The 26,779-nt window shown below is 45.2% G+C and overlaps 1 protein-coding gene across 1 annotated transcript in view; it reads left to right on the forward strand.

Annotated features, from left to right (window-relative positions):
* Window positions 1-23,767, forward strand: part of LOC131096981 (prostaglandin F2 receptor negative regulator-like) — a gene marked incomplete at its 5' end in the record, with an annotated part of 66,662 nt that extends 42,895 nt beyond the window's left edge. Inside the window, 4 exon segments of the mRNA XM_058045624.1 lie at window positions 1,814-2,233; window positions 11,688-11,795; window positions 18,718-19,023; window positions 20,256-23,767. Of these exon segments, the coding sequence (XP_057901607.1) occupies window positions 1,814-2,233; window positions 11,688-11,795; window positions 18,718-19,023; window positions 20,256-20,422 (1,001 nt within the window).
* Window positions 23,768-26,779: the final 3,012 nt, after the last annotated feature.

The following is a 26,779-nucleotide window of genomic DNA, read 5'->3' on the forward strand; positions in this document are numbered from 1 at the left end:
TGGAGTATCAAATAATTCTGTGCTCAGCTGGACCACTAGAAGCATCTCAGCCTTCACTGCTCCTGCTGCTTCTTTATATAGCTTTGTACTGTGATCTGCTTTATACAGTACTGATTTAAAGTTGTCATACCGGGCTTCTCATCTTGTGGGCTGTGTTTACTCATTGTGAAAACTGCTGCTTGAAGGCAAAACATTGCAAAATGTAATCTTGACAAGTATCTTGTTGCTCTTGTGGGGAGGACATAAATATTACTGCATTTAAGTTCAGTTTTGGGAAATGTGTTTCAGTCTCACCATTGCTTATTTCCCTGTTCCTGAGAAGTTTTGTCTTGCATAAAGAGGTGCTGTGGAGCTCTTTAACAGGTCTACACTTTTTTTTTTTTTTTTTTTTTTTTTTTTAATAAAGGAGAGAAGTGAGAATATGGTGCAGCAAAGTAAGTCCAGAGAGTTGGATTGGCTGTATTTTTGCAATATTGTTATTCCTATGTATTCTGCCCGAGCCCCCCCTTCCTTAAGAAGAACCATGATGTACAGAGTGTCTTTTCATCACAATGCCAGGAAACTAGCAACTCCCTTTCCTTTTATCTGATTCTGGTTTCAGTCACTCCTCATTTTCTCAGTTTCTCACTGTGAGCTTGTATTTTGTGTGTCTTGGAGCTGTGCTCCGACATGTATAATTTTCCCAAACCCTGTAATTAAGGGATTCTTGGGATTGAGGAGACAGTAGAGAATGGAAGGAAACTAAGCAGTAAGTGCTGCTGGAATTCCTGATGTCAAATGGGAAATGTCAGCCCTTCTGGCAGGCTTGTGTGGAAGGAAATGTATGAGAAGCAAGGGGAGGAAAGACTGGCACAGAGGCAGAGGTGTGTGTAAATCTGTATGGGAGTGCCTGGGGTGGAGGCTTCTGTTACACCGAATTTTGTCGTGTGTTTTCAGCTGAATGTGTCTGGATTGCCGTTAGGAATGCCGTTAGGGTGGATTTTCAAGGGAAATAAAAGACACTACACTAAGTGCTGCCAATTTAGCAAGTGGCAGCTTTTGTCATTAGTCATGAGTATTTCAGCAGTGCCCTTATTACCCCATCACTGTGGGTGCTCTTCCAGTGCCAGTGCCAAACTGGGACTCTGAATCTGTCACAGACATCTTTTATGAAAAATCCTTTCCTTAGGATTTTTCCTCCTGAGAAGCTGGGAGGCCTCAGGAACAAAATGCAAACATTGATTATCTGCTGCTGTGGAATGGAACAGGTGCATCTGTGATTGGCCCATGTTGGTTGTTTCTAATTAATGGCCAATCTCAGTGGGCTTGGACAGAGAATCCGAGCCCCAAACATTTGTTATTATTCTTTCTTATTCTATTCTTAGCTAGTCTTCTGATGAAATCCTTTCTTCTATTCTTTTAGTATAGTTTTAATGTAATATATATAATAAAATAATAAATCAAGCCTTCTGAAACATGGAGCCAGATCCTCGTCTCTTCCCTCATCCTAAGACCCCTGCGAACACGGTCACATGAATCTTGTCTAATATCTTTATTCTTGAATAAAGCAACCCTGGAGGTCCTGTCTTGTGGCAAGCTGTGTATTCTATTTGTTCAGTATTTGGTGTTTGAATTTGTGCATCTTGACCCAAACTGTTGTGTACTGTTGAGTAGCATTTTGGGGTGTCCACATGTTTAGATAAATGTGCTGGGATTTGTTCCTCCAGAAAAGAAACTTTGCCTGTCTGTGACCTCCTAGGTTGGATGGTGCTGCAGAAATACCCGAGCCTGCTTGTTAACCCTCTCTTGCCGCTTTATTTCCTTCCCTCTTCAGATTACACGCTCACAGTGGAGGCGGTGAAATTGAAGCCATTCTTTGTAGCAGGCCACACCTTTGAGATGACGTGCAAAGTGTCCTCCAAGAACATCAAGACGCCGCGCTACTCGGTGCTCATCACGGCCGAGAAGCCGCTGGCGGACCAGTCGAGTCCCAACGGCACCACGCGCATCATCTCCCTGAGCCAGGACTCGGTGGTGCGCCTGGAGGACTGGACGGACCAGACGCGCGTGGACGGGGTGGTGCTGGAGAAGGTGCAGGAGAACGAGTTCCGCTACAGGATGTACCAGACCCAGATCTCGGACGCCGGGCTCTACCGCTGCGTGGTGACCGCCTGGTCTCCGGGCGGCGGCGGCATGTGGCGTGAGGCCGTCAATGGCTTGTCCAACCCCATCCAGATAGACTTCCAGACATCAGGTTGGTACAGAGCCTGGCAGCCCCGTGTCTGAGCCAGACAGGGAGGCAATTCTGTGATGCTTTCCCATTGATTTCCCCGTGTCTCAGAAATATCTGCTCTTCGGAACAAATGGCGTGATGGCTGAGAGCTGTGCTTGTCTTCTTTGGTGGTACTTGTGTCCTTTGTGCTATTGATTGTTTACAGAAAGATGTTTAATGAATTGGCTGTAATCATAACCCCTGGGTTTTTCTCTGCTAATGCAGCTTTTATGGTCCTGCAGGCTCAGAGCTCATTCTCAGTATGGAGCAACTGCTGCTGCATTTGCCAGCTGTATCACTAGATTGTTAGTAGTGGCTGCTCTGGAAGAGCATTAATATAAACTGGATTTCTGTTCCAAAACAGACTCTATTAGCATAGCATTAAATTCCCTGAGCACACCTCACTGTTGATGTAATTGCAGAAAATGGCCAGGTCAGGGTAACGTTTCAGCCATCCCAGTAAGTGTATCCTGCCACTGCAAGACCTTAGAGGTCCCTCGTGGCTGAACTACAAAGCTCCACAAACTGGGAGGAATTTCAGTATCCAGAAGGACATCCTGTTCCTCAGTTGCTTGCTGAAACTCTTACCTTCAGCTGTAACTAAGCCTGCCTGTTGAGACTTGTCTATAGAAATGTGCCTGTCCTGATACTGTGTTGGAGGGAGGGAGAGATGGATGGCATTGATTTGGATCATCAGAGATGCATATTAACTCTGACTTCTGTCATGTTCTATTGTTGGGAAGTGCAGTGGGAGCTGTTTTTATAACACTGGTGCACAAACGAGTGAAGGGCTCCTCTCATGATTTGATAAACCAGGCTGGTGGGGTTTTGAGCTGGTGGGGCTTTCATGCTCACATTCTGCTGGTAGTAACAGGCTGTAGCCTATTTAGGAGATGTGTCTGTCTAGGCAAGAGCAGCCTGACTTCTGGCTGCATCCACAGCTAAGGTAATTATTCTAGATGATGTGGTTCCTAAGATCTGAGCTTGCTTATATGGCACACTGGGAAAAGGACAAGGGCTGGCCGTAGGAGGACAGCCTGGCAATGAGGACATCACTTCATAGGAAGCTTTGAGATGTAGATTTGATCTAAGCTGGCCAGACAGAGGGCATTGACTCAGCTTCTTTCAGTTTTAGGTAATTTCTCAAGATGGTTTAGTGGGCTGCAGTTTTAGCCTTATTACTCTTCATATCTGGGTCAGACACAGTGGGAGAGTAGTATTTGCAAAGGGAGTGATAAAAGAAACCAGCAAGAATGAAATCTGCACAACACCCCACCCTGCCCCTCCAAGCTCCTCTGCGGAGGCATTCCTGCACATTGCAAAGTGGTGGTTTGTGCCTCTCCCAATATTGCTGGTCTTGTGTCACTTTGAACTCCCATCCAGAAAGTTTGTGGGGATGCTTTGACACGCAGGGTTCAGAGGGAAACCTGCGAGCAATGCGAGGGAGGGAAGCGTGCGTGTTGTAGTCTTGGCTTCCCTTTGCTGCCAGCCTCTCCTCGCAGCCCCTCCACCCAGATAGGATTTCTGGAGCGTGGAGTGAAGAAAGGGAGGCAGCGTGTAGAAGTGCCCTGGGAATGTGTGAATTCCAGTAGCAGGGCTGGAGCAGGGGGAGCCCTGTCAGCCTTTCATTCTTTACCAAAGAATGAAGAAAGAAATGAGATCCCAGGCACAATTTGCTGCAGTGCTATTTCCCAAAATAATCTTGGCATGTAGCAAAATCTGTTTTGAAATACCTGCAATTTCTTTAATTGATGGATGAACTTTGTGTCCTTCAGTTGTTACTCAGATGTCCCTGCTGGATATTCACCTCTGGGCACGATGAGAACATGTGATGAGTACAGTTAGAATGGACTAACTCTGGAATTACTATTTGGGAAATCATCTGGAATTAAGTACACAAGACAGAAGATGTTTTGTGGGTGTGTTACTTTGGTTTTGTGTGCTGAAGCCTCCTGTCTTTGATGCAGACTGAGTCAGGGAGCCAGAGGTAAATGGCAAAGCTGTGGAGCAGCTATGAAAGCACAGCTCAGATATCACACCCTTCTCTTGCATCCTGTGGCACAAGCAGCTGTCAGACTTGTTCTTCAGAAAAAAGAAGTTGGTGCCAGAATTTCCCTAATGGGCATGGTGAAAGGCAGAAGCGCTGAGAGAACTAGTTATTTGTGAGAAAAATTTCTTCAAAATTGGAGGGAAGATACTAACAGGAAAGGTGCAGGAAAAAAAGAGGGGCATGCAGCTTTCCAGGCAACTGGGAAAAAATCCCCAAAACCTGGGGAGAAGCAGTGTGCTAAATCCTGAGTTGTAGGGAGGGTGGGGTGTGGTATCTTATGAGTGTTTGTCCCTGATAGGAAAACTGTTAAGGAGTCAATTGCACTGATTTCTCAAAGTGTGACAGAAAGACAACTTACCTATAACTGCTGGAGGAAATATATACAGCAGCGTAATTTTGAAAAATAGGATGTATTCCAGTCTCCTCCAAACTTTGAAATCTTGGGCTTGGGCAGCATTTTCAGCTTCCATCATGGCTGTTGGAGTGGGGAGGGGATCAATAGGGAAGCAGCATTTTCAGCAAAAGGAAGCCCTTAAAGGGTTTTACGTGAAGCTTTTAGTCCTAGGAGGAATTTCTTTCTCAGTTGTTTTTATTGATTCCCCTTTGATGGGGGATGGTGAGGCTTGCTGGCACTGGAAATCCTTCTCTCTCATTTGACTCACTCCCAGATCTCTCTGAGCTGAGTGATGTTTCAAAGGGGAGTTTTTAAGCGTGCATACACACTGTGCCATGTGATCTCTCTGAGTGGCAGAGCTTTTCATATGTGAGCTGGGGACTGCACACATGTGAAACTTCAGTGTTTCCTGCCACAATAGGCTTGAAATGTGGCAGTGCTCTGAAATGTTTTTCCATGAACATCTGTGGAAAATGTCTTGCTCAGATTCTTTCCATTCAGGGCAGAACTTGCTGGCTGCAAGCAGAGATCTCCTCTCTTCTTTCTCCACTTGCTGTTGCAGAGGGGCGTATTTATTCAATTTGGTAATGATCTGAAATGTTAATGTAAAGGCATTTGTTTGAAACACCCTGAACTAAAAAAAAAAAAGGAGATGTGGATTTTGTCCACTGGACCATATGAACTGGAAGTGAGGGTGGGGGAGTGTGGTGAGGAGGAGCCTACTAGGCCATTAGTTTTCAAATATTCAATCAATGGCAGATTGTTCTCTGCTGGATGTATTTTAAAACCAGAGAGGATCTTGTGAATCTTCTGGTATGACCTCATGGATAACATGGATCACTAGACCAGTTTCATAAAACGAATGCCTTCTGTATGTCCAGCTGCTGTAAGCAAAATAAGCTTATCTGGTGGGCAGGGAAAGCTGTCCCATGTGAAGAATTTAATATTCCTCAGTGCTTTTTTGTTTGTCTTCCCAGTGTAGGGCAGAGGTTCTACCATGTCTTTTTTAAAATGTTGCCCAGTGATGTGAGGAACAAGAGCAGCTGCCAGTGCCTGTCTTGAAATGTTCTCTTAATTTCATTGCACATTTTCTACTCCAGTGCATCCTCTCTCCTCCTGAGCTATTTGTTGATGCATGTGTACAGATCCTTCCTTTCAGCCTGGAACACACCAGTCTTCTGTCCCTTGTGTTCTCCTCAAGCCAGTATATGAAGACAGCTTCATAAACTCTGTTTGGCATATGTCCTTTAATCTTCAAACCCTTTCACCATGCATTGGGCAACCCAGGTTGGTGTTTAGAATGTGTTTGCCCACCACACACATTCTAAAATCAGGGATTTCCACAGAAGTGACTTATTTTCCTTTCCCTTGAAAGAAGCAGGGAGAAGGAAGCTTTTAATCTCATGTTGAGAAGTGTATTGTGTGAGAGATCCATTTGGAGCTTGGCTGTGCTCTGAGCTGTCTCTGCTCTGTGCCATTCAGCAGAGGGCAGAAAGTTCTGGAGAGGCAAAAATAAAAGAGAACTTGTAAGGGAAATATCTCAATGAAATCTTCAACTCTGGATTACATCTGCATGTGAGCTCATTGCACAGCAATGTATTATCGTCCACTTTGGAAGAAGCTGAGATAAACCAAGAGCTGCTGAAATATGAGCTGAGTATTGATGTTGAGCTTGCAATTAAAATGAAATGATGCCCTGCAATGACCCCGAGAGATACTCAATTTCAAGAAGGGCGAATAGAAAGATTCTTAAAGGAAAGAAAGCTTAATCACGGAAATGAATGAAAAGCAGCGCAGCAGAAACTCTTTGGCAGGAAAGGCTGGTATTTTCCAGCCACTCTTAATGGGCAGGAACGTGCTTTGTCATTGTGTGCCTTTGTGCCTGTGTGCATTAATTTGTAGCTGGAAGTAGAAACCACAGACTTAACTACCGAGGGCTTCTTCCAGTAACAGCCATTATGGGGCTGGGGGCAAAGCTTGTTAGGGAACAGCTTCACGGAGAAACTGGGAAAGGGCAGGAGTCTGGAAAAGTGAAGGTGAAGAAACTTATTAACTGGAGAAAAGCAGGTCATGGAATTCTCAGTTGAAGAGTGAAGGATTTGGTGCCAGGGCAGAGATGAGTAATATTTTGGACGATGCAGAGCTCGTGGGTTGCATCAGTTGTTTTCCCCGTTGTGGTCTGTGGTGCTGTCTGATTGGAAGCAGGGCAGCTGTGTGCTGGAATTCCAGTCCCCCTGGTCAGTAATGGCCTGGGCATGGGCTTCCTGGGGGGAACAGCCTGCCCCAGGTCTCTGTTGTCATCAGATTACTTGACCTTTCTCTTCTCTGTTTGGCTGGGAAATAAAGGTAGCTCGTGTCTGTGGGGAGACTATACCTTATTTCTGCAGAGAAGTACAGGGTAAAATGATAATCAAAGACAAAACATCACCCAGGACCCTAGATAATTAGGACCTCTTCTGTTACAGACTGGATTTTAACTGGCTCTTGATTATTGTCTTTCATTTTCCCATTTTTCTTGCAGATTTAAAGTGTTCAGATTACTGAGCAGGGAAGGAAAGCAGGGAAAAAGTAGGGTGACATCAGGTAAAGAGGGCTCAGAATTTGTCTTAATCCTGAAGTTGAGTAAATTACCTTGATCAGCTTGAACTCCTCTTTTCCACCCTGCAGACCCTTCAGTGTGAATCTGATTGAGCACAAAATATTAAACAAATCTTGGTTCAGCTTACAAACAGTTTTTCCTTTCATTTTTAAGCGTAGAAGAATTAGCATAGCACTTTTTAGCTCAAAACTGTATCACTACAGGGTCTGGCTCCTGGAGTTACCTTCCTGGTGACATGAAATCAACAGTTTGAGCATTGTGATCTATTATAAAAGGGAACATTCAGAGAAAAGTACACTGAAGAAATCCTGATTCTGGAACCTGGTTTCTCTTAAGCACTTCTGGATTTGTACTAGTAAACTTCTGACTTCAATTTCTTCACTTGCTGTTTAAAGTTGTGTAGTGTTTTTCAAGTGTTCAGGGGTCAAGAAATACTCTGAAAACTCTTACCATCCTGACTGCAGATGCTTTTTAATATAAAATTGTTATTAGTTAAATAGGGAAGAAAACTTCTTTAGGTGTTTTATCTAAGCTTACATAAGGCCTTATTTATAGTGGGGAGCAGATATTTTTCTTATTTTAAATCAAAGTTCTCAACAGAACATGGCAATTTATGATGCTTAGCTCTTAGAATTGGGAATGCTAGTTTGTTTTGTAAATCTGTGCTCTTTAGCTTCCAAATTACCTGAAGGAATGACACTATCTTCAAATCTGAAGTTATTAAAATCCAGTTATTTCTCAGCTTTCAAGCTCATGAACAGCTTTTCAGCATTTAACTTTGCTTTGTTCTTGATGAGTTTTACAGGTCATGCTTGATCTGTCAGCCCTGCAATTGAAACTAAACTCTGGTTTGTTTATTCTCCCCAGTGACCACTAGGTGCCAATTACAGTATTTCAAACTGTTAAATGCAGGTGGCAACGATGGCCAAAGCCACATCATCTGTTATCTGCAGAGTTCTGTTTTTCTCGGTGTTAATGTAGCATGAACTCATATCTCAGAGAAGGAGAGAGTTCCTGTCACCTCCCCAGCTCTCCCAGTGACACTGTAAGTGCTTGAGCGTGAGGGTGCTGAGACCCTGGGCCAGTGTCATCAGTGTCTGCTGGGAGCTGCCTGTTTTACCAATGCCTGCATCTGTAACCTTGGCACTGAGATGTGTGGCCTCTTTTTTGGGTGGTTTTTTGTTTGGTTTTTTGGGGTCTTCTCTTTTTTTTTTGTTTTTTTTTTTTTTTTTTTTTTTGTTTGTTTGTTTGTTTTATGTTTGAGGGCAAAAACTTGAGAAAAGTGTACTTGAGTTTTGTGTTCTGAGCCTTGCTTGTCATGGTCCAGAGCCAGAGCTTCTTGAACACTGGGTGGGGGAATGGGGCACTCAGCCTCCTGCCTCTTCAGGTTTTTTTAAGGAGGGCAGTAAATCTCTGAAGGTGCTTTATTCTGTCCTTTCATGCCTAAGGGCAGCCTGAGGCCCAGGGTCATGTGGGCCTCAGAATAACCCAAAGAATATATAACCCAAAGAATATACAACCCTAGGAAGCTGCAGCCACACAGTTTTCAAGACTGAACTGAGGAACTGTCACTGCAATTAATCTTGCTTAGGTTTTAATAAATAATTAAATGTTGTTTTCCCTCTTCAGCTGAACAGGGAAGAACACAACCCCCAACACACCTCTTGACTATTGATATCCAGTCCTAGCACAGGACAGTGATTTGTCCCTGGAGGTAGAAAAGGTAATTTGCAAGCGATGTTGCCTGCTAGGGAAATACCTGAAGGGAAAGAACTGTTTGTGCCTTACCAAGGGAGAGCACAATCCTGAAATGCCAATGCAGCTGATGCCTTGGAGCCTTCCTGCCTGGGAAGTTTTGGCTTTGGTGTGGGAGGCTCAGTGGAGAAGTGCTTGGTGACCCAAACTGAGGAGTGTGTTGGGAGTGCTGCATTTCCCTGGCTGAGTGACCAGCCAAGCTCAGCTTTTACCCTTGTGACATCCAGTGGCCAGGAATGCTCTGACTCTGCTCCACATCAGTGCTTTGTTGGTTTGCCAGGGTTTGAAGGCAGTGTCTGTTCAATGCAGGGTCCACCTGGACTTTCAGCCTAGAAATAAAGCCTGAAAAATCCTATGTGCCCTCTTGTTTAACCTGGCAGGGGCAAGGTAGCCCATCCTTAGCCTGACAGAGCTGGAACCATGCAGTTCATCTCTCTTGCCCAACCCCTCCCAGCATCCAGCCTGTCTGCTGGAGCAGGGCATGTCCTGTATTCCTGATGGGATGTCACCTCACCTGCTGCAGGATAGACTGAGGATAGACTGAGCTATGGACAGTATCAGGATTATTGTGGTGCTGTTGTGCCTTTGATCAGTGCAGCAGAGGGACTGTGCTGGGAATGCAGGGACATTCCTAGCAGATTTTGACAGTCTCTTTATTTCTTTTCTCTGACAGTTCACACACAGCTTGAAACTTTTCTGCTTTTAGTTGGCTGGAGTGTCCTGATCCGTGCTGCCTTTAATCCCCTAGGACCTTGAACTTCTGTCTGCCCAACTCTGAACAAGAGGATGGAAATGTCTTGATTTATCAAATAATCAAATAGGCTTGTTGTGTGTGTGTGAATGTCAGGAAACAAATTGAATTCACACAAAACCAGTTGAGACAGATGCTGAGGAAGCATTCAGATTAATCTCTGTTCATCTCCTGGGAAAAGGATCCCATCATGCTGAGCTTAAGTTAGGGCTGCAGCCTGCTTGTGCAGTCACTACCTGAGCAGCTGATCTCAGTGTTCTGGGTCTCTTGTTTCCTTAAATGTGTTCTAGCATAAACAAGTCTTGGTTGGTAATCCATGTATAACCTCTATTGCATCTCTACCACCCTTTTATCCTTGTTTGGGGGGGTAATTTGCAGTGTTAATTTTAAGAAAAATCTTCTAGTGTCAAACTCTCAGATTGTATGTCTGCATACTACCCTAGTGTACAAAAGTACAAGTGCTTCTAGGGCAGAGGAGAGGGCTGGTGGAAACTGGGGGAGAGGGGATTTTGAAAGCTGGAGAAGTAATTAGTTCACTGTAGTTGGAATTAATTTCTTAGCATGCTGTATGTGTTCTGTTGACCAAAACAAGCCAGGCCCTTGCAGTCTAGAAAGATTGCCCCAAAAATTATAGCTCTAGCTTCATGATACATCCAAGTTTCTTTCCAAAACCTCAGTTTGGGAGTGATGTGGTGTGTGCCATGTGGCGAGCTATCAGTGTAGAAATCTGTTGAGAGGGCATGGCACAAGTGGGTTGTTTTGGATGATTTCCTGAAGTGTTCTTCATTAAAAGCATTGTTTGCCACTGATCTTCAGTGGATTTGAAATTTAGGGTTCCTGTACTAAAAGAGTGGAGGAGAGCAAATAAACAGATTTTTTTTTTCTTCCCAAGCCACCCTTCTCTGCTTGTTGTTGCTGCTGCTGTGCCAGAAGTCGGTGAGCCAGGTAATAATGGGAGTCTAGGGAGTGTAAAAAGGGTTACTTCTTAATCTGAGTCGCAAGTTTCTTCTTGGCTTCCCTGGCTCTGTCCCCCAAAGTCATCCTGGAGGTCACTGTTGGGATCAGCTTTCCTTCTATTCACTCCTTGATTAGTAAGAGAAGTCACAGAGGTATTTTGGTATATTCTTCAGTTTCTGCCCTGTGAAATAGAGAGCATTAACAGTGCTGGCATATCTGAGGAATTGTGATTTTGTTACTTGTGCACTAAAGATGCAGCTGTTTTCAAAATTTGGAGAAGTTTCGGGGATTTTAACCTATGCATGTCAAAAGTCTTTTAAAACATCACAGTGTTGTCATGGGATCTGAGCATTTCAAAACAGCCTAATGGTTTTCATTGATATCATCACCACTTTGCAGCTGAAGGAGTTACTGTACCCTTGGGCTTTGAGACATCTTCAGAAGATGCTATCTGTGGCAGAGCCTGAAGGAAAACCCACAGAAAAGTATTATCAGATGCACTTCTTGTATTGTCTGTTCCAGTGTAGAGCCATTGGTATTGTTAAGATACTGTTTTGCTTTAACTTGAATTCCTATTGACAGCTTCAACAAAAAGATCCATTCTGGATTAGCCTGAAGATCTGAACTCCCATGCTCTTGAAGGAGTCACCAGTGGAAGACCAGCTGCTGTTGTGCTGGAGAGCAGGAGGCAGATTGGGGCAGCAGCCTCTGTGTTGGCTGAAAGGTCTGATGGTTTGGGTACTTTGTTTTAGTACAGGATTAAATAGCTAACAATGAAAAACTATTTTACAACAAACTTAAATGTCTGCTTGTCCCTGCTTCAGAGCTCTGTCTCCACAAACTAGGAGAGGATACTTCAAAAAAGTGCAATAAAGGTGTTGGACATTGAAGTAAAGCCTGTCATGAATAATTGTGGTTGCTCTTTTCTAGGTCCTGTGTTCAATGTCTCGGTGCATTCTGACAGCCCCACAATTTACCAGGGTGAGGTGGCAGATTTGCTGTGCATCGTCACGATGGAGGGAATGCCACTAGAGCCAGGTAATAGAAATAATTATTTCAGCAAAATTATTTCACCTGTAACTCATTTGCCTTCAGAAGTTACAGCCCCGTGTCCTTTGAGTGAGGCTGGAGAGCTGAGAACCAACAATTCTGTAGAACTGCATAAAAGCAGGACAGTGTGCTTGTTTTTACACAGCTCAATTTAAAGCAAGTTTGGATTTTTTTCATTTTACTTCCTGAGGGAAGAGGGGAAAAAAAATATTCTTACCATCCAATCCCCCTCTGCTGTCCCCACCAACTGACCCCATTGCAGGTAATCTCAACCTACATCCATCAGATGGGCCATGAAAACTATTCCTATTCCCTTTAAATGGAAAGGAGGTCCATTGGTTAAACCATTTAGAAGAAAATGGTCATCTCTAAAGAAATCTTAGACAACTGGCCATTCAGCTTCTTACTTCAGAGTGAATTTAAGGCTTAAGGTAAATCTAAAAATCATAATAATTGACTGCTGCAGCCTAAATGCCAAAATGAATGTTCATTGCCTTCAGAGTTGAGCATCCTTTTTTATGTGGAAGAAAGAAATACAGTACCTAGTTCCTGTGGGAAGAGTAGCAGACACAAAAGGAAATTTTTATGGAGAGCTGAAAAGTTCAGAAAATTGCTCAAAACCTAGCTGCTTGCCAAGCATTGTCTGAGCTGCTTTTCATCAAAATGCTGTGAGAGTAACTCTCTTTCTTATACCCAAAATTTGGGTTTGGAGTCAGTTGAGTCATTATGTATATGGATATAAGCATCTCTTTAAAATAAATCTACTAATATATATGTAAATATAAATATATGTGAATATATCTAAATATAAAGTTGCCATGATTTATGCCAAACTTAAAAGCCTACACATAAACCACTACAAAAGAGGTGCTGTGCAGAAAATATTACTTATGATGTAGTGGCTGATGAGATGAGGCACCAGTCTTAGTAAAGGCCCATCACTTTGAAATTACAAGATGTCTGTTCTACATTAAATCTGAGCGTGGCAGGGAAGCAATTTGCCAGATTACAGTCGTGTGCTGCCTGTGAAAAAATGATAGAAGTCTGTAGATTGTATTATTGAAATGCTTGGTAGGGAGGAAAAGCTGAGTAAACCTTATTGCTGTCAAAAGACTCACAGCCTGGGATATTGGGCACAGCAAGCAGCAGCGTGTGCTGTGCATCCACCTCAGCCTGTCCTGTGGCTTCTGCTCTGCAGGAAGCCTCTTGCACGTTGAGGTGTGCTCAAGCTCTTGGAGGGATTGTTGTGAGGCAGTGCCCAGAGCAGCTGCCTTCCTTTCCAAAGCAATAATTGCTGACAGGGAGCAGCTGCTGCTTCTGCTGGTGCTCGACAGCCTCAATGAGCTCAGCGTTGCCTTGTGAAAGAGGCCTCAGCACCCCTGACTCGCTTAAAACTTGACAACTGGAACACAACAAGTTCCACCTGAATATGAGGAGGAGCTTCTTTACTGTGAGGGTCACCACACACTGGAACAGGTTGCCCAGAGATGTTGTGGAGGCTCCTTCTCTGGAGAGGTGCAAAAGCCCTCTGGACAGAATCCTGTGTCACGGGCTCTGGGATAACTCCTGAGCAGGGAGGTTGGACCAGATGACCTCCAGTGGTCCCTTCCAGCATTATCCATGCTGTGAAAAGAGGCTGATTAGTAGCAGTGGGGCTCTCCTGTCAGAACTGCACTGCAGTTGGGTTTGGGATGGGTTTGTGTGTATTTGGTACCTTGAGACTGGAAGGAACATGGACAGGATAAGGATAATCAAAAAGGTGTTGCCTTCTGAGGAGCTGCTCATAGCAGCACAGTTAAAACTTAACTTGGCAACTTCACAAGGGTTTGTGGGTGTCTGTTGAATTGATAGCTTATCCCTGGAGCTGGAGGTGATGCTGTTTCCAGCAGTCATGGGCAACCAGAGCAGAGTCTTAAATGTCAGCACTGTAATCTGTTCCATGGCTGGGTAATGTCATCTTGGACATGGCAGACCTCTGTGGTGGTTTTTTTATCTTGTTTCTTTCATGTTGGTGGTTTGTTTGGTTTCTTTCTTTTTCAGTCTGTAATGGGGCAGATGAGGCACAGACAAGTAAACCTAGAGTGGAGTAAAATGTGGTTGTGGCAGGCTTTGAGGGGGCTTTTCAGTCCCTGCTCTGAGCCCCCAGTTGCAGGATGAGCAGGATTTGGGGCCTAACCAGTCATGCTGTGTGATGAAACACAGTCCTTGCTGGTCCTCTGGATGAGGCCGGCAGAAGAGCTGCAGGGAACAGCTGGAATTGATGCAGGGTGTGCAGACTTCCCTCATCCATCTGCCTTCCTGGCCTTGGGAGCTGGAGGGGGCTGATGGAGATGGTTAGAGGAAGGGATTGAGGGCTTGTATGGTGGCAAACATGTAGTTCCTCGCTGGTAGCCTTATTCCTCTGTGTTCCATCCCTGATCTGTCTTTATGCTGTGTCACTATCACAATTTAATTCGCAATCGGAATGGAGGACTTGCTTTTTAAATTAGTGCCAAATGTTAGACAGAGTGTGAAAATACAGGGCTGTCTCATCCCACTGGGGATACGAGGCACGCTGTTAGGGAAAGCCTACACCTGGCATTTAGAGAAACAAGGCAAGAGTTATCAGCATCTTCTGGAAGGAAACAGATGACTGCAGTACAGACATGGTCATTCCATTTGGGAATGTGATGAGAAAGGAGAAAAGAGCAAATGGATTGACTCCCTTCTGAGGGGGCGTGGTGGCTTTCAAGGCCATCTGTACTTCTTGTGTCAGATCTGCTGCAGGGCTGTGGTATGGGATCCCCTGTGAGCAGAGGAGGAGCAGGATGCTTCCCAAGATATCCTGTTAGATGCACATCCTTTGGATGTATTTGGTATGCCAGCCAGCTCTGCTCTTGTGCACACAGACACTCAACTTTGCAGGCATGCATGTGCATTAGTGTGTATGCCTCCTGTAGTACATTGGTTTCAGGGGCTACCTCTTCTCCCTCTTTGTATGCACAATTAAAAAAATTAGTACTTTGAAGGAGCTGAAGAAAAGCTGAATGACCAGTTATCTTCGTCAGTGCCATTTGTTCATTAGATTGATTTTTTTTTTTAATTTTTTTATTCCAGAGGCATCACTTATGGTTTGAACCTTTTTCTGGTAGAGGCAGCTCACAATGCTTCCAGTGTGTGTTTGTGGGAAATTTTCAAAGGGTAGAAAAGGTTTTGGCGTGACTGCTACATGCTTTAATTTCCTCTGCTTCTTTGAGACCCTGCTGAAATCGAGTGTGTGTTACTAAGCCCAGTACATGGCAGCAACTGCTCCTCTAAAGAAGTGCTCCTTTGCTTTGGCAGCTGTGCTTGGTGTTTGGAATTGGTACGAGGGGAATATGTGTGTGTGTCAGTGGGGAATAGTAGTTCTTCTGTGCCCTGAAGATATAAAAGCTGCTTCTGATACTTCTGTTGAATACACATTTTCACAAATGATCTCTCTAGACTTCCCAGATCACCCATTCTTGGGTTGTATGCTTAGGGATTTAAGAGTATTACTTACTGTGTCTGAAAGGAGATGTGGGCTTTTTTTATCTGCTCCAGCCAGACCCAATGAGCACTCTGGAGAATTTAACAAAACCAGCTTGTTTACCCCTTATATGGCTTGAAGTGGTTTGCTCAGCTCTCTAGGAAGCCCTATTCAACCTCATTTAAATGTAGTAAACAAAAAGGGTCTCAAAATTGGGATTCAACACTGTAACAGGATGCTGAGAGAGCTCCATTCTAAGCAGTGGAAGTGTATGGTTCCTAAGAAGCTGGTCTAGAAATAGGATTCCCTCTTTTGAGGAGTGATTGGTCAGGGAAGTAGCTAAGACCCAGACAGCTTAGCCCTGTGTGTCAAATCGAAATGTGCCTAAAGATGTGCTTTACATGCTGATGATCCTCACTGGCTGAGGAGGGGAGGAAGCACGGCAGCACTGCCAGCTCTGCTCCCAGAGCTCTCAGGGGGCAGCTCCCAGTGCTCTCTGTTCCTTTAGGGCGCATCTCCTGGTGGCACTGAGGTCCTTGATGCCCTTGTGGGCACTGGGATGTGACACTTCACTGTGTCCCACACTACTGACTGTGGCACAGACAGAAGCAGGAAAAGAAACCTTTGTTGAGTGGGAGTGTGGTTCTTGAAGTGGAGTTTTTGTAGATTTGGGTCAAAAATTGAGTGGTTCATCAGCATTGATGCAAGACGTGTGGAAGGAGGCAGATGCCTAGTGTGTGCCCTGTTTTATGTCAGTGAATCTACATATTTATTAGCACTTGGGAGCTGCTAGGTATGTTCATCTCTGATATTTAGGGAGCACCAGATTTATGTCCTGGCTTTGCTATATTTGTCTGTGTTTTTATGGCATGAAACCCCGAGATAGAGAGAAATGAATCAGATGACTTTGCTGTATTAAGCTATTTCAAGGAGGATAGTGACAGAGTGCTCGGAGCCAAATCCTCCCTCTGACTGTCTGTAGTGAGTCACTAATTGCAAACTGTGTACTGGCTAATAAAATATGTTGGCATAATAATGTTGTCCCACGTTGTAATTACAGAAGATAGATTCAGATATTTCAAAATGACAGCAAGTGCCTGTACTCATGTGAAGGGACAGGAACCTCAAATTATCTGAGATGCAAAAGAAGGAATTCTTCAAAGCTGCCTGAGGATCTGAAGACTAGATTATTGTTATTATCTTTTAATATCTAAATGTATTGCTTAAGGAAGGTCAGTGATGTGTTAAGTATAATTTGACTTATCCTGAAAGGTGTCCATGTGCTCCTACAGCACCTGGAAGCACAAAAGCAAGTGTCAATCTTGGGTCTTTGGAAGGAATTGGTAATTCCCAACGTGCTGCCTGTGGACCAGTGCTATTACTATATTTGGCATAAACAGACAGCAGGGATGAAGAGTGGTTTCTATAAACAGAGCTCTCTCCAGCAGAGGCCCTGTTTCCCATAGACATTTGGATGAGTGCACAAAGCAGAGGTCAAAGTTTGGTCTCTTTGACTGAACATGTGTTTATGGTAATTTTTATTAACATTGGTTTCAAGGGAAGTGGTCCGAGTGCCTTGCCAAGTAACTCATAGTAGGATTTGCAGGATGGGAGGCAGGAGGGATTGCTCTGAGGGCTGCTGGTTCAAGTGACCTGTGCTGAGCCCCATGTAGGGCTGGGACCCTCGCTCCTGCTGCAGGGCTGCACAGCAGGCCAGGTGCTCTCCCGAGGTTCTGTGCATTGCCCAGAGCACCAGGCTGGGGCAGGCAGGGCAGAAACTGGCTGGTGTCCCAAAACAGCTTGGTCACACACTGTCTCTGCTAGGAACATGTGCTTCCTCATGTTTTTGTTTTGTTTCTGTAGGTGTGTGTAAAACCAGTGCACCTTAGGAAGGAGTTAATTATATCCCAAACACTGGTTTGTTTGGCTTTTTTTTCTGCAGTAAGAAGGAATGTCCCACATGGCCAGCTGATAATATACTTCAAGTAAAAAAGCTGAGGCTGTCCCTTTTCTTCCTTTAAAATATGGAAGTTCCCTTCTTTTCCAAAATGCTAGCTTGCCTGATAGACTTAAAAATCATCTTCACTTAGATCTGTAAACGATTTCAGTACAACAGCAGGCTTAAGGCTTCCGTTAGCCTGGAGGTCAAATGTGAAAGTTTAAGAGATAAAAACCCACTCATTTAGCCAAAAGATCAGTTTCAAATTTCAGATTGCTAGTACTGTATTTTTCAGAGCTCTCAATACTAGAAAATGGAGGTTTGGTACATTGCCAAGAATCACTGGGACTGCCTTAGGTGTGTACCCACTGCACCAGTACTCCAAACTCGGAACAGAAATAGTAATTTCTGTTTCCACTTTGGGCCCATTGGTTTGCTGATGGGCCAGGAAGGAAGACCTGTGAGGAAACAGGTGAGCAGGCTTTGGGTCATGCCAGGTTTCAGACTCTGACAGGTGTTGCTGGGCTCATGATAGCAAAGAATAGTGGCGATTTTGAAAGTAGATACTCAGCTACATCTGCCTAATAGGCTTAGGGCTGAGATTTGCTAATGAGATCAATAGGACCTTGCATGAACACAGTGAGCTGGATGTGCTGATGGACTCTGACTGCCTGCCAGCTGTGTCAAAAGTGTAAGTTTCTGCAAATCCATATTATAGACTGTGTCTTTGGGTGGTGAAACTTGCACAAGGCATCATGTCTGGTGTGTCACAGGAACCCACAACTCTGGGAAAAATGTATAAAAGCAGCATGGTCAGTCTTTGCTCCTGAATGTTTTGTACTGTTCCAGGTAATTTTTTGAGCACTGTTCAGAATATGTGTTCATTTAGGCAAACTGTAAATGTAACGAAGGTGCCTTCAGGATAGAGCCTTCTGATCTTGTGCTTGTGTAAGGCCCTCATGAAGACAGTGACTGCAAATCACCCTCTGCTAGCAAATATCCAGCACCCCCCACTCCCATTCACTATAGGTGCAGCATAACTGTAGAACTTCTACAGTTATATATAAATATATAAAAGTTATGTATAAATGTGTGTATGTGTGTGTATATATATATATATATACACACACACTAAGACTGCTTGTTAAAAACTTAGATCAGAGTTAAATACAAGTTTCAGAATAGCAGGCAGAAAGGCAAGAAATCACTTTAGTGTCATCCCTGTGGTAAGTCACCCTTTCTGTACAACTCCATTCTTCCTGTCAATGCATTTCATTGCAGTTCACTGCTTGAATCTTCCTAGAAAGGACATGTTCGGGGGACTCTCTTTTTTCCTTTCTGTTTTCTTTTTTTTTTTTTCCTCTGCTGTTAGACCAGTGCTGGCTGTGCTGCTTACAGATTACCCTTTTTGCTGAGAAATGGCACTGTGGATGCTTTTCAGGACTCACCAACACGTCTGAACTCTTCTCTGTCCCCGCACACAGATGACATGTCCTTTGACGTCTCCTGGTTTGCCGTGCGCTCCTTTGCCCTGGACAGGGAGCCCATCTTGCTGGCCTCCCTGGACAGGAGGGGCATCGTGTCCCAGGGCAGGAGGAACGGGAGCAGCGAGCTGAGCCTGGAGCGGATCAGCCCTCTGGAGTTCCGGCTGCGCGTGCACGGCTGCGAGGACCAGGACTTCGGGAACCACTACTGCCTGGTGACGCCCTGGGTGCGCTCTGCCACGGGCGTGTGGCAGCGCGAGCCCGACATCAGAGCCAAACCCATCTTCCTCTCTGTCAAAATGGATGGTGAGACGCTGAAACGTTTCGGTTTTAACACCTTATTATGTCTTCTTGTGGCAAACATTCCCCGTAACTGCTTTTAAAGGTGCCTCTGGTAATCTCATTAGATTTTGTCATCTTTTTTTTTATGGTTAGTAATTTCTGATTCAAGATTCTTCAGAGTGGAAGAATCTGTTCTGCCTAAACAGTTGATAGATACAAGGTTGGAGCGTTTTGTTTCCTGATCACCTCTTGGTGATGTTTTCCATAGCTGAGGCATCTTCCAGTCAAGGGCACAGTATTCTCTTCAAGTGTTAACCCTTCTGCTGCCTGCTGGAGGAAGCCTTGGTTTGCAGATGGGGTGTATGAATTAGTCACATTGTGGTTAGTGTCAAAGCTGAGAAGAGAAAAATCAGAGCTCTGCCTCCTTCCTCCCTCTCTGATGACAAGACTTGTTGCTCCCTGCACTTTGTGCCTTGTCTGCTTTCCACCCGGAGTTGCAAGTGTTGCTAGACTTCATGAGCAGGAAGTTGCACACTAGATACTGCATTCAGAATTCAGCTAAGGAGTAAAATGAATGCAGGAGGGGTTTTGAACCAGTTGCTTTCTTGATATTTCCAGGAGAGGTCATTTTTGGAAGTTCCCTGAACTTGAAATGAACAAGAAGCTTTTGTTCTCCCCACTGTGCTGATAACTATTATAACTGTACTTTCCAAACTCCTTTCAGTTCTTACTGCCTTTTAACTGAGCAGTAGGTACTTCAAAATCTTTTTTTTTTGTTTAGGCACCAGCTTTGAAGGTTGATTAGATAGGGTAAATATATAGTAATTCTAATAATTCGAAGCACAAGGAGTCCACTCCTTGCTTTTTGGCAATTACAAAGAATGCAGCCACACTCTGCCTCTGATGGGGAAACAATCCAATATTTTGTTTGGAGAAATGTGTGAGAGGATAATTTTTGAAATAAACTCTACTTTGCTATCTCACTCCAGGGCTCTTCTGGTGCTTCCAGCCTCTTGAAGGCTTTGAAATTATAGAGGAAGAATTAGGGTGAAGAGGAAAGGGAGAGACTAAATGACCAATTTTTCAAACCTGGGAAGATGAAAATCAAGAAGGAAAATTAGTGTAATTTCTTTCTGAAATAATTAATCTGCCCCTGACTGAATAACGTGGAATTTTCTCCTTTTTCAGGCAGGCAGAAATGAAGGGGATGTCTGAGTTTCTCGGCGGTGTCTAATGACTGTGCCTTCCTTTTCCAGTTCTGAACGCTTTCAAGTACCCGCTGTTGATCGGCATCGGCCTGGCCACGGCCATCGGGCTCCTGTCCTGCCTCATCGGCTACTGCAGCTCCCGCTGGTGCTGCAAGAAGGAGGTGCAGGAGACGCGGCGCGAGCGGCGCCGCCTCATGTCGATGGAGATGGACTGAGCGCCCAGCCGGGCACGCTGCATTTCGGGAGAGACTCACGGGGCTCCTGGACTGTGCTCACGGGCCCAGACAAGACAGTGCGTTTGCTCTCTGGTTTCAGCCTGGACCTCAGCTTCTCCTCGTTACACGTCATGTCCTGAGAACAATCAGGCCATATTTAGCAACTTGGGAGTTCTCCTTTTCCAGCAGCACTTTCTGCGTAGGGATCATGTCCTTCTAATGTGCAAACTGTTGAGCCTTCTTTCAGCAGGGCCCTGTGACAAAATTCATTAATGTTTGTTTGTTCATTTGTTTTTCTCCCCCTCTTGGTTTTGGAAAGATGTCCCTGTATGAAAGCAAGGTGGGCAGGATGATGAATGGGAAAGAGGCTGGTAAGTGTTAGACTTTCACTGTATTAACCAATCTACCTTCCCCCTCTGTCCCCATCACACCATCCTGTTCCCTCTTTCCACCTTGGTATCTTAGAGATTTTTCTGTGTTGGGTTGAAGGCTGGGGAAGGTTCCTGTGCTGGAGCCATCATGAGGCTGTTCCAGCAAAGAATTGTTTTATGGTTGTCAGTATGCCTTCTCTTCCCTGGCTTTCCAAGAGATTGCAGTTAATCCTGACACCTGACTTGCCTGGTGGAGGTCTTTGAAGCACTTTTTAAAAACCTTTTCTTTTCAGTGCTCAAATCTCTTCGCTGTGGTGAGTAGGGACTGACTTGGCAACCCTGAAGAGTCGATTCTCAAACATTTGATGGATGTCTGCCTATGGTCACCTTCTCCCACACCCTTCCACCTTCTCTTCCCCCCACTACAGCTGCTCACATGGTGCCTGAGACCCTGTCCTGCTTGTGGCAGGGGGGCACGTGGTATCTAGGGACAAGGCTCAGCCTGCTGCTGGCCTCAGCAGGGAGGTTGGAGACCTTGCTCCCCAGGTGATGGTGTGACCTATGAAAATAATAAGAGATGGATCTTCATCTGCAGTTGGCCAACTAATCATGTTTAGAGACTCATAAACTATGTATTACCAAATGCACAGACCAGACTTCAGTGCTGCTTCTGCCAGTCACTCACTGGTAACCCTCAAACCTGTGAGCAGAACCTGAGATCTGCAGTAGCTGCAGTGCAGCTCAGGGTAGGAATAAGAGCAAGCCCAAGAGGGCAGCAAGAATCCTTCAGGCTCCCAGGGCCCTGGTCTTGAGCATGAGCCTTTCAGAGGGGCGTTCCCCCTGGGCTTGAGACCTATTCCTCGGTGCTATAGTGTGGAACTCCTGCTTTGGTCTTCCAAATATGCTGACCTGGCTCCTGAGGGGGAGCAGCATCTTTGCCAGGCAGTTCTGTCTTCCCAGCACGGCTGGTGTTCTAAGCAATAAGGGTCAGAATAAAGATGCTGTGTACAGACCAACGAGGAAGTGGGACCTCACCACAGTCTGATGTCACAGCCGTGGTTTGGCTTGCGTCAGGAAGGGTGAGAAATGCAGAGGTGAGGCCAGGGCTCAGTCCTTACCATGGCTTTTAAAAGATGGTAAAGAAGAGCATCCATGGAAGGTAGTGGCTGTGGTGTGCTGTTGCTAATTAGACATGAGTTATGTCCTAGACAATCTGCTTCTCATCCCACTGCATATTCCAGGGAGCTGCAGGTCTGGTATCTGGCCTATGAAGGTTTTTTGTGCTAAGCTTTCTTATTGTGAATTGTTTTTTTCTGTCTTGCATTGTGACCTTTGTTCTGAGGCCGATGTGAAGGGGTTTTCCAGAAGGCTGCTTGGTGTCCTGTCTGTGAACATGAATGCAGTCACATCTGTGTGCATAGAGGTGCCCAGGGATTTTTGAAAGATGAGTATGAAACATCTTCAAAATGGGCTTAATTTGCAGAGCTGGGGCTTTCAGTTTGTTATTTAAGACATTTCATGTAGTATTCCAAAACTGGGACCCCCAGACCTATGAACCTCTAAAAGACTTTGTCCTGAAGGTACATAGCAAGTTTTCTTTCTGGCCTGATGTTTTTCTTTCTGGAAGAGCTCTGACAAGGCCTCTGCTGCAGGCAGACTTAGCTGCCTTTCCTAAAGAATGAGGCAGAAGCAGTCTCCAGCTTCCACTGTGAAAGCCCAGAAATCTGTAGCAATTCTTTCCAAAGGAAGGGAGTTCAGGAAAGAATTCACTCAGATAGTACTTTGACAGCAAGACTTTTTCTTCCTCTTCTGTCTCTAGTGAAATCTTGATTTTTTTTCCTGGGATGTTATGAAACACTATTCTTGTGTTTGGGATGCTGGCTGATCTAGCAGCTTCTTTCCTGCATTAACATCTGCTTTCTTCTCAGAAGGTTTGTGGCACCGGGACATCTTGGGAGGGGTGGAAGTGGTGGTGAAGTTCTAAGCACAGCATCAGTGACTTTTTGTCCTGGCAGACTGACTCCTTGTCTATCTATGCCCTTGGTTAAGTTTTAGGGGGAGAGGATTGTGACCATAATGCAATAATTAGGGAATGGATAAGCAGGGCAATAACTAGGGAATGGATGAGCCAGCTCTTCCCAAACACACAATATAGCACACTTCCTCCCTGCTGGAAAAAAACTCAGGGTTATTTTGGTCAGGGCTCCCTTCTTCTCTAGTGAAAGGTCCCCATGTCCTTATCTAATGCTGACCTTCTTCCACAGCCCATAACAAACCAACTTTGTCACTCCAAGTGAAGGAAGCTTTGCCACTAGCTTGTACTGCTGACAGCCCCTTGGAAGGCAATGCTGCATCCCATCCCACCCTGTATTTGCTGTAGTTGGAAGGCTAGAAGCTGATGGGCTGGACCTAGCCCCCAGGTTTCCTTCTACTTGTGCCAATTTTGTATTATCCCCTTTTTTAAAAATAGAGTGTGAATCTTCTCTCTAAGGGAAAAAAAAATCTAGGTCACTTTTCATGTTTTTTATTATTATTATTATTGTTATTATTATTTTGTGTGTGACCAGGGTTTGTGTGAGTGGAGGTGTGTGTGCATCTGGTTGTGTATTAAACCTGCAGAGTATCAGAAGAGTAAGCTGCCTGTGGTGCAGTACAAGCATCCATATCCTCCCTGCTGCAACCTGTGGTATTGTCAAAGTATCCTAAGGGCTCACATTGATCTTCCTCTGTTTGCATTGCCACGTCTCCTGGTTAAGCTGGTAAATTCCTCCAGGCACTTGGAATTTCAATCCAGGGCAACCTTGAACATCATACAGCAGAAGGGCAAGATATTTTCTTTCTTTTGTTTTAATTTCAAAATTATAAAATAAAGTTTTGGGCACAATTCTGGAATGCAGGTACCGAATAGTTCTAACAATGCCGTGTAAAATGTTCCTTTTTATGTTTAAAATAAAGATTATGTCCTTTTTGATTATGTCTGTGCTGTGGGTCTGGATGTCTGAGTTAGGGGCAGTTCTTTCCTTGTTCCCTGCATGTGTGCAGACACTGTTGTTGAAGGTATAAAATGTAAACATCACAGTCCTGTTTCCAGCACTGTAAAATAAGCGTGAACCCTATTTTTACAGCGAGTTTTAAATATTTGCCTACATTTCTGGGCTGAATTGGGAAGCATAATTATTTTCTGAGTCTATTGTGTTTCTACCCTAGTACAAGTCACCCTTTTTGTTGGGAGAGTTTTATTTTGATTAGCTAAGGACAGGAGTCACAGTTGGGAGTGTATATTCAATATCTGCTGTAAAACCTGGTGTTAGATGTTGAGTCTTCCTTGACCCCTTCACGAGGCTTCTCATTTCCAGAATACCAGGAGGAAAATCAATAGTGTTGGAAGAAAACTTCATGCTTTCTTTGCCAATGGCTGAGTTTAGGATGTTTTTTTAGCCCCAGCAACCATGCAAGGACACTGAAATCCTACAGCAAGGAAGTGACTTGCTGTCATGGTTTGATCCCAGCTGGCAGCCAAGCCCCACACGGCCACTCGCTCACTCCCCCACCAGTGGGATGGAGAATTGAAAGGGTAAAAGTGATAAAAATACATGTGTTGAGATCTAGACAGTTTAATAGGGAAAGAAAAAGCCATAGATGGAAACAAAGGAATTCATTCCCTGCTGCCCATGGTGCTCAGCCATCCCCAGGAGAGCAGGGCTCTGTCACACGTAATGGTGACTCAGGAAGGCAAACACCTTTCAGTGTGAATGTTCCCCCTTCCTCCTCCTCCCAGCACTTTTACATGCCCAGCATGGCACTCTCTGCTCTGGGGTATCCCTGGGGTCACCTGTCCTGGCTGTGTCCCCTGCCACCCTCTTGTGATGCCACTCACTGCTGGGGTGGGGAGAGAGGCAGAAAAGGCCTTGGCTCTGTGCAGGCTCTGCCCTGCACTAAGGAGAACATCCCTGCATTATCAGTACTACTTCTAGCACGAATCCAAAACACTGCCCCATGCTAGCTACTGTGAAGAAAATGAACTTTATTCCAGCCAAAACCAGCACATTTCCTTTCCAGCAGGAAGTTGTTTGAGGCAGCAGTGGTTTTGGGAGGCCAAGGCAGGCTTTGGCAAGGTGAGTTTGTGTTCAGAGTGGTGTGTGCTGTGTCTGACAGGCTGCAGTGCAGGCCAGGTGACAGCAAAGTGTGTTCCTTTGGCTTCTTTCTAGATGGAAAGGTGTGCTCTGCTGAGTGTGCTTGCAGGAGGCTGGGAGGTGGCATCAAGCTCTAAATCCTTCAGGAGCAGCAGGAGCCATCAGCTGAGATCCAGGAATGTCACAAGTAGTCCCTCAGCAGAGCCTCTGACACAGGGACAGCAGGAAGGAGTGGTGGAGGAGTCCTTGGCCTCGAGCTGTGCGGGTTACAGCTCACAGGTAAGTTTGGATGAGCTTTTATGAAATTCACTTGCCTTCCCCACCCCCTGGGATGACCTGAGTCTAATACCATTCTTGTAAACGTGCTTGGATTTTGTCATAAGAAGGAAAGCTGAAAAATGTAAGTCTGGAAATGCAAGGGGGTACTGGCAAGTAAGTGCTTGGGTGTTGCAGTGAGTGATGGGAGGTGTCAGGTCTCTAACACTGCCTTGTACCTGCCATGGGCTCAGCTCTCCCAGCTGCTGATGGAGGTATGGCCTGCTGCCCTAGGGGCAGTCTGAAAAGCACTTTTGTGCCAGAGCCTGAGAGTTTAGTTGCTTTCATAACAGCAGGCTCAGGCAGCATGCTTGGCTGTCCTTTTTCTCTGACAGACCCTATTGGTGCTGCTGTGGCTCTGGCTCACTGCCCTGCTCGGGTCAGGGCCGGTCCAAAGCCCCTCTCTGGGCTGGAGCTGGCTGGTGTCAAGCAGGATGCATGAGGAGACCTGCCTCCTCTTTGTCATGTGAAGCTGAAGCCCTGCCATGCAAATCTTCCAAGGAAATGTGTGGCTTTAGCCTTTCCTGTGGGACTTGCCACACTTCTGTGGCTGCAGGGGACTGAGGCCTGCACAGCAGGTATCAGGACAAATGGTGTTTCAGGAGAGAGTCTTGAGTGACTGATTGAAGCTGTGGGATGTGCTAACTGAAGGGAAAGCCACTTCTCATCCTTGTGCCAAATACACCTCAAATGCCACGTGTAGCTTTCAGTCAGACAGCCTTTTGCCAGGGGTCCCCTTCTGCTACTGAGGAAAATGGCATTGTGCTGTCGCCAGCAGATGACTGATCCTGGCTGATGCAGGAAACCAGGCCCTGTGGATTTCCAGGTCCCTCAGGAGAGCTGCCATAGACACAAGCTGTTCTCCTCTCCCTGGCAGCAGAGCTGCATTCCATCAAGTGCCAGAAGCGTAAGAGCTTCCACCTCTGCCAAGGGGGTAGAGAGGCAGGACTTTGCAATGCAGGCTTTGGGAAAGCAAGCTAGCATTATATTATACTTTGTTCATGTGGGATTTAATAACCTCCAGCATGTGCTGGACCTTAAAGCAGAGCACAGACTTAGTCTGCTGTCATCAGAGGTGAGTGATGAAGCTGCAAGGCAAACGAGCACCAAGTTCTGTTTCTCCTTAGCAACTTAACCTGGCTTGTGCCCTCTAGTTCCTTGCTTCTGTGATCCTGGCAATAGTTTGACATACTTAACGGATGGTAAGGAGTGCCAAAGACACTAAATTCCCAAAAGTTTCCTAAAGGGTGGAGCTAGGAGAGAAGGGAGGATGAGCTTCCAGAGCTCCTGCAGCAGAGCTGGCAATATGAACATACCTGGACATCTGAGAATCCAGAGATGTCTGAGAGGACAGGACTGGTGTTACCTTTGTAGCTCTTGTTGCCTCTGTGCTGACTTCAGCTCTACAAAGGCCCTGGCATAATGTGCAGGTGCTGGGATGTAGGACTGTGGTAAAAAGAGAAAATATCCATGCTGCTTAGCATCTGCCTGGATGTATGAAATCTGTGTGTGGTTACAGCCAAATGCATGCTCTGAAT

Source organism: Melospiza georgiana, chromosome 2, assembly GCF_028018845.1.
Source record: "Melospiza georgiana isolate bMelGeo1 chromosome 2, bMelGeo1.pri, whole genome shotgun sequence".
In the NCBI taxonomy this organism is placed as follows: Eukaryota; Metazoa; Chordata; class Aves; order Passeriformes; family Passerellidae; genus Melospiza; species Melospiza georgiana.